Here is a 15,259-nt window from a genome sequence, read left to right on the forward strand (position 1 = left end):
GTGGGACAAATGTAAAGCAAGAGACAAAATATATACATACATTTTATAACATGTACATAAATTGAATTCACAGATTTACTTCTTATGGTTCTAGAATCTTTATGTTATACAGGATGGAGGTAATAAATACTGTACTGAAGAAAGGTGTTGAGATAGTGTGCTAAAATATTTTCATTTAACAATGTTTTTAAGCGAAAGGTTCAACATAAAATTGTATGATGAATTAAATTTACCAGTCTCTCTATTTCAACACAATTGAAGCACTAAGATTTAGCCTTGGAAAGTCTTGTATAAGTCTGAAATGGAATTAATTGGGTGCATGTTTATTGATTTGACTATTTAAAGCATTGCTTTTCTGTAAAAGACATTATTTTAGGAATGTTTCAGTATGTAAGTATAAAAATGTTACATGTACATCGGAAGTATGAAAGCCCTAGCCATATGAATGCCACAGCTTCAAGCAATCGAAATTTATGGGCAAGGAAGTTTTTTGAACAGACAGATGGAAAAAAGAGGACATTCACTATATTCCACCGAATCTTTGATTATATAGAAAATCTGCCATATTTACTGAATAGAGCATAGGACAAAAACATCCATGTTTTTTCCCAGTCACGACATGGAGCACACAGCGGGTGTGACTATTCGGCAAAAGGATACTTACTCCTCCATGGCACCTGATCCCACCTCTGATAATTCAGATTAGTTTTGTTTCAATAGACTATTGAGCTTAATACTTTTCATTTTCTCTGCATTCCATGTTCAAAACAGAGGTCAAAACCTGCCAGATATAGGCTAGAGAGTTTCTAACAGAGTCCAGAGACTAACGTTTCTATCAGAGAGGCAGTTGTTTCCCCTATCTGCTCTCAGATACATAGTTTTAAAAGTTGGTTATATTACACTTTAATGACGCATGCCATCTCAAAATTTATTAATTTTCCAAACAAAAATCACAGGTTACCAATACAGGTACAAAAAATCAACAACCTTCAGCATACTCAATATTTTTTCAAGATACAAAATTGTTAGCTGTAGATCTGTAGCTCACTGGTCTGAAAAAATTTGGATGGACAACCTGAGAGTTACAGTGCCACCCATTGAAGAAAAGGGTATATTTATTGTGAACAAAATGTGCTGTTTCTCCATATATTTAAGATGCCACCTCAAAATATTACTAACCACGCATTCACGACTGTAAACATATTTTTTTTTTCTCACTACTTTCACAACAAAACATTTCCCAGAACTGTTATAAACAGCCCTTCTGGGCCTAAAATTGAGACCTTAAATAAGAGCTAGGTTCACTTTATGCATAAAATGGCCCTGTCCTTATATCAATTAATAAACCATCACCCTATTTCCCATTTCATATATATCAAAATAAAGTAGAAACTTGGTGCTTTCATTTCCTATAGCAAAATTTCTTTTTGAGAATCTGAGTATTGGAAAACAAGCTTTGAGAGAATGCAATGTTCTTGAATATTGCAGAAAACACAAGTATTTGACTACCTTTAGCAAAGAATTAAAATATGAGCACAGCCAACGATCCAAAAATTAAAACATGTATATTAACCTTCAGAAACAGATCTTTCATTGTATGATTGCATACTTTGGATCAGAGGTTGTGCTCTATATGAAATATTGAAAAAATATTTCAACTTTTAGGTCATTTTCAAAGGAATTTACAGGATATGAGAAAAAATGATGCAATCATTATGACATCATAATGCATAGACTTGATGGAAAATTACACCATGTTCAATAGATACATGGTCACCAACAGTTCAAGTGATAAATAGTGCATTTTCAGCCTAAACTGAGCAGTTTTGATTTTTCAGACAACCTCAGGGCCAAAAAATGCCATAAGTGGCTCTTGCTCTTTTGCCTATTTATACAGCCATCTTGGGTGCTAAGACTATTTGGTCCACTGCACTTAGTACATTGCCTTGAACATACAGTTAATTTTGATTTGGAAGTAGTAAAAGAATATTTAAAGAGATCAAGGATATTTATAAATATATACTTAGAAGTATATCAAGAAACACTTATCTTTTTTGTGTGCCATAAATACACACTTTTTACAATGTTTTGCTACATCAAATAATATTTTATAATTAGAAAATCAGATTCAATATGTTCTCGGTGAAAATGTGGAATTTTTTACCATCCCAGTCTTCATTATCAGTACAGGTGCTGATTAGTTTCCTGGATTACTGAATCATCTAATTATTGTAAAGTCACAGCTTGTTATATTACACACACATAAAAAGAGAGGCATATGGGCCACAACATTCACCTGAGTAACACTTTGGCCATACAGTTCTTCACCTAATTCCCCCCTTGTAATACTAGTACCTATTGTGGCCCACCCTACCCCCGGGGGTCATGATTTGAACAACTTCCACAAAAGTTTCAGCTTTTCTGGCCAAGTGGTCCATGAAAAGAAAATTTATAAATATTTTCCCTAAATATTTCAGTTTTTCTAGCCAAGTGGTTCTAGAGAAGATTTTTAAATATTTTTCCTTTATATTTCAATGTAAAACTTTGATGAAATATAAAACTTTGATTCCCTATTTTGGCCCCACCCTACCTCCATTGGGTAAGGCTTTTAACAATTTATTTAGATACTTTATTTCCCCAGGATGCTTCCACATAATTTTCAGCCTTTCTGCCCTAGTGGTTCTTGAGAAATTTTTTTTCGACATATTTCAATCTAAAACCTTGATTCCCTATTGTTGCCCTGCCCTACTCACAGGTTCATGATGTGGACAATTTATAATCTACACTACCCCAGGATACTTCCACACAAATTTCAGCTTTTCTGGCCCAGTGGTTCTTGAGAAGAAGATTTTATAATGACCCCACTCTTTTCCTGATTATCTCCCCTTAGAAGGGGGCTTGGTCCTTCATTTTAGTAATCTAAACTCCCTTTCACCTACTAATGCTTTTTACCAATTTTGATTAAAAATGGTTCTTGAAAAGAAGTTGAAAATGGGATAAGTTTACAGACAGAAGGATGTACAACAGACAATGGATGATCACATTAGCTCACTTCGGCTTTCAGTTCATTTGTGAGCTACATATTAAAAGCAATTCAAAATCAACTGAGTGCTGTCTTGAATAAAAGAAAAAAGCAAAAAAAAAAAAAAAAGACTTGATAAATCATTGTACTGGTTGAAAAATAAATATTGATTTGAAGTTTCAAGTTTTAGCAATCTGGATGCAATGTTGGGATATTAAGGTAATAAATACATTGAGTATGAGGAAAACGCAGTCATTATGACAGATTTGTAAGAGTCATAGACCCTTTGAGGAAAATGATATCTTCTTTTCCTGAAAATTCTCCTACTTAATTAGATCTTTTGGGAATAGAGCTCTTTATTTTAAATAATTGTTTCAAAACAAAACTCATTCAAATTAAGTACATTTGCTATACTAAAAATCAGGGTAATTGTGGGTATAATAACGGAATCCCAGGTCAATTCTATCGGAAGAAAGACAACTGCCATCAAAAATAAAAATATTCTATTGTAATAACTATGACTTCATTTCAAGATGTGTATTTACTGAACTACATCACATGTAGATTGTCTTCTTCAAGCACTAAAAATTATGACCAAGATCAAAATTTATTGTATATTTTGACCCCAAAAAAATACGAATTAAAAAATCCATCAATTTTTCTAAAATATATGTTAAAAAAAACTAAATTCTTTAACAGAACAGGAAAAGTTAAATTCATCATACCTTGTACTGTGAGATTCCACATTAAACTTTAACGTGGATTAAAAGCTTTCTTTTCAATTAAGTTCTTTCTATATGCAATATACATCTGTCTATAACATATCTAACAAATCAGGCTTTTAAAAAATGGCTATTGATGTATATTTACATTTGCAAAAGTTTTCCTTTATATAACACTACTGAAAGCAATGCTTATCTATAACTGTATAAATACTGTATGGTTAAACGTTCGACATAATTTCTCAGTGACGTCACAATTGGTCGATGCGCATTCAGTGGATTACATACATGCTGCTGGGTTTGAAAAATAAGGTTTTTCACATGTTAAAAGTCACAATCAGACAAATACAAAGTATGACTAAGTCACAAATGTAAATAAATAATAAATAAATAAGTAATAATAAGTAATAAGGTATCATTTTAAAACATCTAACGGTCTATAAATACGGGTTGGTACGAGATTAAATTCATCATAAAGTTTAATCTCAAGACCAACCCTATTTATATTCCGACAGATGTTTAAAAATGATACCTTATTCTGAAATAACATTGTAGGTGTATTGTGTTTATGAAGAAGACTGGATACACACTGACCAATGTGTATGTCTGTCACTTTCAATTCTCAAAAATTCCATAATATATAATTCATGCATGCAGCATGTGTAAGATAAAATAAATAATTACATGTACATGTAATTGGCAGCACAAATCTATAAGCAGAATCAACACCTCGCTATCAATAAAATTTTACAACAGTCATTTACAGAAATAACACATGATGTATTTTTGAAAATAACAAGTAGATAATTATCACACATAAAGATTAAACAACAATAAAGTGTTCATAGATCAAGCTGTCGACCCTGTATGGTCTCCTTGGAAACCAGATCGCTATCCTGAAGGTTAAAATCATAACTTGTCTCATCGAGTTCTATGCTCTGTACGTCTATCTGAGAACTGTCCTCCTGTTCACAGGAATGCTGGCTCCTTAAGGTAGCCTTGTGTTTGTATGCCGAGGATATGGCCGATTCCGTGACACTAGCCATTGTATTGAGGTCGGTCAGTATGCTGGGAGTGGACTGGACTTTTGTTTGATGTAGGGATGTCTGATGTGACCCCGGTACAATGGACTGGGCTATGTTTCCTTGTAAACCAAGATCTTGGTTTTCAGACAAGTGAGGTACAGAACCTAGAGTCAATGTTTCAGTGGCCTGTTTTGGGTTTTGTTGAATTACTGACTGCGGCAGAATTGAGATATAAGAATTAGAATCTGGTGAAAATATCTGAACCAGTCCATCAGCAGATATGTTACAGCTGACACCACTTTGACCAGTAGTCTCAGAATTACCCACTAACTGATTGACCGCTACTGGGGTCAGAGAGAAAACCTGGTCCGCGGCATTCCCTAACTGCTGCATGGCCACTAACTGTCCATTATCTAACTGAATCACTGGCACCGTTATGTTCTGAATGACTTGGATGTTAGGATTCTGTATTTGTGGATCACAGCTTGTAATGGTAGTGGTAGCTAGTTCAGCCGCCTGATTTGGATTGACATTGTAACTTTGTTCGCTAGCCTCATTAGAACTGAGCACTGCTGTAGATAAAGCCTCTGAAGCCCTTGTTAGGTACGGATCTGATGTTTCCTGGGACTGATTGACATTTCTGGGATTCTCAGACTGACCAAACAAGCTCTGGTTTGGAATCCTTGATGTAGACAAAGCAGTGTTTGTGCTTGGTTTACACTTTTCAAAGTTTTCCAGTCCTGTTACTCCAGTGCTGCTTGGTTTTGTCAATTTCTGTCTGTGCTGAGATTCAGATCGACTGGATTTTCCATTAATTCTGCCATTACTTCTTTTGCTTTCTGATGAGCTTTCCCCTCTTCGATTTCTAAAAGATGAGAAAATGCTATCTTCTTTTTCGTAGTTGTGATCATCCTTTCGGCTTCCAAAGGAGGAAGAGATATTGACTACTTCCATGTAGTTATGATCCCGCGGAACGGCTGTTTTATTTATAACGGGTTGTTGTAGTTCCAGCACAGTCAGCGCCGTTGACAAGGTCGACTGAGTTCTCTCTCTGTGAAGTTTTAGATGACAGTTGAGGGAGTCTTTTCTCACAAAACTTTCTTGACAAACGTCACATTTGTAATTCTTCTCATACTTCCTCCCCTGTGGATCATCGTTTTTCTGAGTCCGACGTTTGTTAGATCTTTTCTGATCAGAGTTGAAGGATTTCTTACGTAAGCGACAATTATTGAAATGATACCTGGCTTTTGTCATACTTTTGCTGCTGAAGTTACAATCCTTACAAACATAGAGCTTGTAGTTATGAGCGTTAGCCATGTGAGTTTTCAGGGTTTGCTTGTTTGAACAGACGTACTGACAGACTTTGCAGATATTTTCTGGATCTGGAGTTGTATGAGTTTTCTGGTGTTCAAAAAATAATTTCTTAGAAGAAGTAGAAAAATCACAATGTTCACAAGTTTTCTTTGAGGAGGAGTGGTGGACATTGTAATGACTGACTAGGTTACCTGTCAAAAGAAAATTTCATAAGATTGTTATAAATTCTATCTCACTTACAGTAAAACATGCAAACACCCTTATAATGAATACCGCGAAGTGATTTTCATTTCCCTTTGCTTTAAATCATAAATTTAATGGATATAATGAATTATGCTTATAATGTGGCAAAATTATCCATCCTTGGCCCTTTGTTGTAACCATGTTTCCCTGTATACTACTTCTTGACTTGCAGCTGAATTCACATTGCCATGCCAAACTTACTTTTGGAATGGTAGCTTAATTCACTTTTCCATACTTGCATTCTCATTGCTACACTAGACTTAATTTTGGCCGAGCAGCTGAATTCACATTGCTAAACTAGACTTCCTTTTGGCTGAGCAGATAAGTTCATATTGCTCACTAAACTTACTTTTGGCCGAGCAGCTGAAATCACACTGTTCACATTTGAATGGTTTTTCTCCAGTGTGGGTACGCATGTGTCGCTTCATGTCAGACTTGATTTTAAACTTTGAGTCACAGTATAGACAGGAGAAAGGCGTGTCCCCGGTATGTCGGCGGAGATGGACGACTAACTGACTGCTGGTACGACAAGAATACGGACAAGTCTGGCATCTACAATGATTAACATACATCTCATTAATATGAAATATCATTTGACAAATTATTAAGGTCTTCCGTTTCCAACGGAAGACCTTATTGTTTTCGTTCGGTTTCTTTTTCCCTATTATTATTATTCTTTTTTTTTCTTACCGATTTTGTGCACGCGAGTTCTCGGAAACAGCTCCGTCAATTTTCACGAAACTTTCAGATCTGATAGATATTGGTCTGAACCTTATTGGAAATTTTTTTATACGTACGACGTCACTTCCGGTCGTGAGATATGGACGATTTACTGATTTTCAGAGGGTCAGGTTGTCCGGGCAATCACTAAAAAACGAATGGAGATATTGACTTGAGATTTTCAGTGAAGGTAGAGGAAGGATTGGTGAATTGCTTTTTGAGTCTATATCTTTCCAGCACAAAAGGCGTTGAAGCTAGCCTGGGCTGAAAAACAGGCTCGGAAATATCTCGCAAAATTTAACACGTTTTCTCTGATATCTTTATACCTGTCAATAATTTGTTAAGAGATATATAATAAAAGTTGCGCAAAATTACATTTTCTTTCATTTGATATGAATAAAAGGGGTGTGACCCCTCAAATAAAGGGCAAAGAGGGGCCAAAAGACTTTCATCTATAACTTTTTATCTATCAATTTTTGTTATGAATTACTGAAGAAAAATGTTTATCATTACAATCTGCATCAATACATTGTAAAATTGTGATATTATGTTATCTAATAAGGAGTCATAAGGGACCAAAATTCTCATTCTTGGATTCTTTATATCTCCAAAAGGGGAAATATTTTGATAAGCGGTATCGAGTAAAAGATGCTCAGTGTTGTCTTTTAAACATTATACAACCATTCTATATATGCAAAAACATCCCATTAAGGATATAAAGGATTGGCCCCTAAACTTTTCTTTCCTTCATAGCGTGAAAACGAAAAGAAATATATTAATAGTTGTTGAACAAAAAATCTTTAAAATAAAAACTTAATCATTGGAAAGGAAGTAAGGGTCTGACTCCTCAAATACGGGGCCCTTAGGGGCCAAAAGACTTTCATCCATTATGATAACAACATGTATTTAATAATTTTATAACTTAGAAAGTAAAAGAATTTAATATAGGAGAGAAGCCTTGATATCATTATGATTTAACTAAGATCATGGTCAAAATCATATCTTATCGAAAAATCGGACGGAAGACCTACTCGTTGCTCGCAACGAGATCTCATCTAGTTCTATTTATATTTCGGTTATAAATCATAAAACAACTTTCATGATTTGCAAAGATGGAAAAATTGCTTATTTTTCAATGAAGGACAAGGTATAAGCTTAAACATCTTGAAAATAAAGAAAAGTTTGAGTTCAAAGATTATATGTAATTGCATGTTTATACTCTAGGCCACTCAGTTTTAGGGACACCTTATTTTCATGAGATAATCATTCAATCTTTATTAGTGAGACAAACTTTCACAAAGTGTGGTTTTTGCTCAATATAATCTTAAAGATTACTTAGATGTATATATATGCAAGAATCAAATTTTAGTAAGCACATTGTCTTTGCCTCTTGGGTTACCATATAGCAGGTTATTTTAGCGAGGTGCTAATTTTGGCTTATTTTGGCATTTTGATGGTAGTCTGCTAAATTTTTAATCCCTAAAATAGTAAATACACATCATGGTGTACATCTGCAAAGAGCTGAAATCCTGTGTCTGCTAAAATGAATTATGCCAAAATTATTGGAATACCTCTGAGCACACAAAACGCCAAATTTTACACCCGCCAAGAAAACCCGCTATACGGTATTAAGTTAAAATAGTTTTTGTGCTTTACAGTACTCCAGTAATTTAATTAAGATGAAAAGCAGGTGTGGAGATACAGCTGTGGGTTTACAGTAATGGAATGAGAACGGTGACTCGTACTTGATAGGCTTGTCGTCACTGTGTATGGCCATGTGTTTCTTTATACTGCCATTGTCCACTGCTCTATAGTTACCTATCAAAATCAGAGAACCAGTAAATAGGTGAAGTTAGACATTAATCAGGAAATAGTCATCAGTTAACAAATTTCACACCATAATGGTTTTCTCCCTGTGTCATCCCTAACAGGTAAGTAAACATTACTCAGAGATTTCACTCTTGAATGATTTTACCCTCTTTGGCCACTGACATGAAAGTACACATATCACATTTGAATAGTTTCCCCTTGTGTGGCCCCTGATATAACTTTCAGATTTCATACTAGAATGGTTTTACCCCTGTGTGACCCCTGATGTGATGAGTTATATTACTTACAGGTGTCACACTTGAATGGTTTTACCCCTATGTGACCCCTGACATGGAGGGTTATATTACTTACAGATGTCACACTTGAATGGTTTTCCCCCATGTAGCCCCAGATATGAAAGGTTATACATGTATTACTTACAGATGTCACACTTAAATGTTTTTTTTCCCCTTGTGGCCCCAGATATGTAGGATTATATTACTTACAGATGTCACACTTGAATGGTTTTTCCCCTGTGTGGCCCCTGACATGGAGGCGGAGCTTGTCCATTCGACTGAATCTTTTGTTACAGTGTTCGCAGCTGTACGGCCTCTCGCCTGTGTGGACACGTAGGTGACGTTCCAAATCCTTCATGTACGCAGACACAAAGGTGCACCCTGGGATACTGCAGTTGTATTTCTTCTCTGTTATAGAAAAACAAGTATTCCAAAGCCTTATGATATGATTTTTTTTAAATCAAACTTCCTAGTAAGCAATAGATATATTTATATTAACTTTGTTTTAATCTCTTTGTAAGTCAAAAGAAATACTTATAATAATATAAGTAAAACTTTACCTTGAAATCACAAGCAATCATTTCTGATATATTTTTTTAGTTCATATACAATGTACTATGGGTTAAAAACATTGTTACAGAAACAAGTGACTGTGCTTGAAGTACATTTCAGAGAAAATTTGACAATATCCTTACTACGATAATTCTTCTGTTTATTTTCCAGTGCCCTGTCTGTCTGTCTGTTCTTTTTAGTTGACCTGTCTGTTTGTGTCTTCTCCAGTGTGCTGTCTGTCTGTTTGGCTGACTGCTGCTGACTGAGTTGTTTCCCTTTGTTCTGTTGTGTCCTGAGATAAGCCTGGTGGAGCTCCTCCACTACCTGACTTTCCTGTACCTCGTCCTCATCCATCAGACTTATTCCATTCTCCAACATCGGATTCCCCACTCCACCATCCATTACTGGATTCCCCATGTTAACTCCACCTCCCAGCATCTGGCTCTTTATGTTTGTGCCACCTTCAGCCATTTGTTTCCTTGTTCTTATTCCACCTTCCACTTGTTCCTGCATGCTTTCTCCACTTTCCACCTGGTTTTCCATGTTAAGTCCATTTCTCATCCCCATGTTGACTCCTCCATCCAATGTCTGACAAGTTGTGGTCACTCCACTTTCCACCATGTGACTAAGTTGTGGATCATGGTGGAGAGTTTCTGTGGACAGGTTGCCTTCAGCAGACTTGTTGAGGGTATTGAAATGCACGGAGAAGCTGTTGTCTCCCATATACACCACACTATTCATTTCCAGGTTTTGAACTGATCCCTCGGTCATGATGTCATTTCCTTGTCCATCAGCATCTTTTGACATGCTATCTAGACTGTGTATCCCTATACCTTCTACACTTTCAGCATTGGAATATTTACTTAAATTGCCTAGTGACGTAAGAACAGTGTTCGGAGTTAGCTGGATGTCTGGGAGCTTTTGGACATTGTGAATGTCTGTATTGACAGCCAGTGGAGTGAAAGAATCAGTGGCTAAAGGATCTGTATTTAAACTGACTTCCGAAGGTGGTAAAGTCACTGCAGTAGTTTCATTTAGAAGAGGTTGATTTGAAAGTCCAACAGTTGAAATCTGAACAGATTCTTGAGGCAAGTGATGCTGGGATTGGGTGGAATTATGGGAAGGATCAGAGAGGATGTTGGAATTCACTTGAGAGGGAGACAGGAGTGAGAATGATGCATTATGGTCCAACTGCATCTGTATGGTTGGTTGTGATGAACTCTGAACCTTTTCTGTGTTTCTCACTAGCTCATGGTGAGATTTTATGTCTTGTTTTGGCAATGTCTGACCAAGTATGGAAGTTAAAGGTCCATAATTTGTTGAGCCTATGGTAGAGTCTTGAGGTAAGTGAGGCGTGGTGTTCTGCAGGGCAGTATGACACAAAGACTGTTCCCCTAGATTTGTAGAATGTCTTTCCTTTGTGCCATGTGTATCTTTCTGAGGACTTGTCATTAAAGATGTTCCTAAACATTATAAAAGAAAATCTGTATTAATAATTAATGTTAGCATATCTTAATTTAAGTTTTACTTAATTGTACCTTACAAATACTTTAATAAATACTTTGAAAAGTCAAAAAATATTTTGATTCAAAGTAGAAATAACAAACAATTTATTATTAGAATAGATATAAAATATCATTGAGTATTGGTAAAAGTAAGAAAATACATAATAAAATACTTTTCAGAAGTCGTTTCTTCACAAAAAAATGCTTTGGGGTAGGGATAATTTATTTATCAAAATACATAAAACATGTATTATATGTATGAAGGAATCACAAAAACAAGTTGTTCTAAATAGGGATGAGTTGTCTTTGACTGGTAGTGAGTTGTCTTAGGGACAAATTGTCTAGCATACAGAAGTATACTATGAAGGTACAGAATGGTTACCCTGATTGGTGGAGTCCTTGTTGGAATACTGAAGCATTGTCAGGACGTCTGAGATGTCGGTGGTGATGGGGATACAGATATCTCCCTGGCCAGTGTTGGAGATGACCAGGTACCTCTCATTTTCTGTCGTTACAATCTGACACACTGGCTGAGCACTATTTGTCTCTTCACCTGTTGTTATAAAGAAAAAATTAACATTCTAGCCTACTGCTTTTAGGTTCATGGTTTATTCAAATGAAACAATATTGATATTCATGTGGTACATTCAAACAATGTCATCTCAAACTCGGTTGGACCAAGAAGAAACTTAGAGATATCCGGTAAAATGCTTAAAGAATGAGTGGCTGGGACTTCAAAAAACTTCAACAAATCCATGGTATTCTCCATCAAACTGATGTTTAAGATACTGAAGTTCAACTGCCTTTCTTTTTATTTCAAGTATTTTCATCTCTGACACTAACTGGTCGACTATTGACAGCCCACGGCCCTTACACTTACCCCCCTCCACAGACTGCCTAGCATACTCATGTCCCACAGGTGTGGTCACCAGATTCCCACTGCTGATTGGTTCATTCTGTAGCTTTGCTAAAATGTCAATGTTAAGAGCACTGTCTGAATGCCGTGGCTTTTGTACAGACTGGGAATGAAGAATGGATTCACCTATGATATGTTGTGGAGTATCAACATTGTTGCTTCCTGATGTTACAATATAATTTCCCCTTAAAACTGGTGGACCTGATTGCACAGGTACCTGGACGTTACTGACAGATGCTTGAGACTGTAAGGAAGTATTTATTGTTGAAGTCACACTTGTAGGCAGCTGATTTTGGTGATATACAAATGATTCCACTGGTGGTTTTAACAATACATTTCCAGTACTTTCTGTTTGTAAACATTCTCTTGGGATTTCATTTTTACTTTCAGCAGCAAGAGTATGTTGAATTGATGGTGTCTGAGTTGGTTTTATTGACAATGTTCTTTGTTTTTTTAGCTCTGCCAAAACAACACATTCTTCTTTATGTTTGATGAATTTTTCGTATGCATTAAATTCTTTTCTGCAGGCTCCACATATGTGAAGATCAAGTATTACTGGGTTGTACTCCATTCTCTTTACACTACAAAAATAAACAATAAACATGATAACAAATAAAATAAAATTTGTGATGAACTTACAACATCTAATTTAACAAGAGATGTTCATAAAACACTTATGCTCCCTATAAATAATTGGAATTTTTCTATGTGTAAGGTGCATTACTCTGTCCAAAGTGGCTCGAAATGTACCCAAAACAGAACTTGACCTACACATTCTTATGATTAAATAAATGTATACCAAATTTCATTTCAATATGTGGAACCTCTGCAAAGAAAATTAATGGAAACTGCAAATAATTGGAATTTTTCTAAGTCCAAGGGGCATAACTCAGTCCAAAATAGCTCAATATTGTATTCAAAACAGAACTTGACCTAAAAATTCTTATGATCTGTATACCAAATTTCATTTCAACATTCGCATCCTCTGCAAAGAAAATGAACATAAACTGATAGTGGACAGACAGACAGCAGCAAAGCAGTATGCCCTCCCTTCTTCAAAGGGGTGCATAAATATTTAATTTACTTACAAATTCAATACTATGAGAATTTGGTGGATTCTCAAAGAGATACATATATATTCATGTTGGAGACAACATGCACAGTGGAGGGTTTACCTAGTAGCATCTTGTTTACTAACCAGTACAGTGTGATATTGTTACTTGCTGATATTCAGATATGCACTCTACCTTTTAACATGTTAAAACCTGTTATGATTTGGATGTACAATGCCAAAATAGTTGTCAGAGTCTGATGTATGTGCACCGTCTAATGGTGAAGCACAACACTTTAAAAGCGAGCGCAGCAAGGCTGTGCATTGTTAATATATTGTCAATAAAACTATCCCCTTTAAAATCATCACTGCCCAGGCTTCGGTTTGGTAATGCAACTTACGTATGACACCATGTGATGTCAGAGTCTAGATGCATCAAATGTCACATGCAGTTTGATGTACGAGCTAACTGTATTGCAATATGTGTCACCAACCCCCTAACTCTGTCACTTTCAGGAAACTCCACACTTTTTGTAAACAAATGCGTTTATGACGCCATTTTTTGCATGCTGAAAATCTATAATCAAATGCCAAAGATACTGCAACAGTCAAATTCAAGAATGCTTCAAAACCAACCATTTTACTTCATCTATTGTATCTACCTGATTTTTGTGGAATTATAGTAAGCACTTTTTTCATTATGCACTATTCCATTTATATCCCTCAGAAATTCCTTTACTTCTTGGGGATCAATCTAACAAATAGGATTGCACAAAACTTGTCAAAAGTTAATAGCAAGCGCAGCGAGCGTCACGAAGTGACGCTAATCACTGCGAGCTCTTAAAGCAACGCCTGTGTGAAGAGAAAATTCGGACTTCTGCACATTCATTCGATAGAATTTTTTTACACAGTAATTTGGACCCACAATGCATCACTTGTTTTCGCTAGGTTCTTGCGAGAATAACAACAAATGTTCAACAAAAAGTTTACTAGCCTTGATTTAATGGATACATATTGAAGATAAATAGTAAATGAAACGTTCTTCCTTAACTTTCAGCACTATTCAGGTTTTTTCTTGGTATTGCAACTTACATAGGATGTCATGTGATGTCAGAGTCTATAGACACACCAAATGTCACGTGCGGTTTGACGAGCCCGATCTAAAGTAAATTAACAGAAGAGATTGCGCTCGCACCGTCAACATATTATTCCTTTTTAAGTGATGCAGATTTACGATATTTATACTTAGAATTATCTAACTGTGTCTCGGAACAAGCCCTCACTACAGTTAGAATACGTCTAATATATTTGCAATGTAGCAAATCAGTGCGGATCCGCTCTGTAATGATTTTGACGAATATAAAAGGATTTGCACTGGAAATGACTACCAAATTAATCAAAACAAACCTTTTTGAGATTGCATATATGCCTTTTATCCCCAAAAATAATCCATGTAAAGATGAAAATCCAATTAATTTTCTCAATGTTTTTCTCTTGCTTAAAATTTACCTGCCAAGTTTACATCCGAACTCTCTGGATTGCTCGTAGTAAATGCACTGAGTACGAGTTATCGCCCGTGTTTCTTTTGCTACATTACGAATACACTGAACGAATTCTATCGTTAAAACCGGGTCCGCAGGATAATATCATTTTAATGATAGAACGTTCTATCTACGATATCTATTGCCAAAATAAATCCCAAACAAACAATAAAATCCCATCTGGGCGAGTGGTCCTAACCTATAACCTGTATAATGAGATTATGCTGGACCTGTTACCACTGCATGTACACAGCTATGCATCTTAAATTTCAAAAATAGCTCATGTAATTATAAACCAAGGAACATGGTAGACAGCATAAACTTACTAAATCTTTTGCCTTCACATTGCATTTGTCTCTATTTCACATCGTTTGAAATGTTTTGTAAGAAAAATCTGCAAAAATTGCACAGGAAATGACTTTATGATCCTAAATTCTGAGTTTCATGAAGAGTACCAATATTTCCGAGTATACGTAAATTGTTATACTAAATATATATATTCTCCTAATGCCATTTATTTCCCCTTATTTAGAGCAATAATCG

At 35.6% G+C, this 15,259-nt stretch overlaps 1 protein-coding gene across 1 annotated transcript; it reads right to left on the reverse strand.

Annotated features, from left to right (window-relative positions):
• Positions 1–4,245: 4,245 nt before the first annotated feature.
• LOC134244266 (uncharacterized) lies at positions 4,246–15,131 on the reverse strand. The gene is made up of 8 exons (XM_062726525.1): positions 15,043–15,131; positions 12,089–12,705; positions 11,591–11,761; positions 9,847–11,166; positions 9,362–9,559; positions 8,792–8,864; positions 6,676–6,878; positions 4,246–6,274 (listed from the first exon to the last, which is right to left on the reverse strand). Exons 2-8 carry the CDS (start codon positions 12,693–12,695, stop codon positions 4,587–4,589), a joined length of 4,260 nt encoding a protein of 1,419 aa, XP_062582509.1. The 5' UTR covers positions 12,696–12,705; positions 15,043–15,131; the 3' UTR covers positions 4,246–4,586.
• Between the last annotated feature and the right edge of the window lie 128 nt (positions 15,132–15,259).

Source organism: Saccostrea cucullata, unplaced genomic scaffold (genome assembly GCF_032062105.1).
Source record: "Saccostrea cucullata isolate Sc308-1 unplaced genomic scaffold, CSIRO_AGI_Scuc_v1 ctg277, whole genome shotgun sequence".
Classification (NCBI taxonomy): Eukaryota; Metazoa; Mollusca; class Bivalvia; order Ostreida; family Ostreidae; genus Saccostrea; species Saccostrea cuccullata.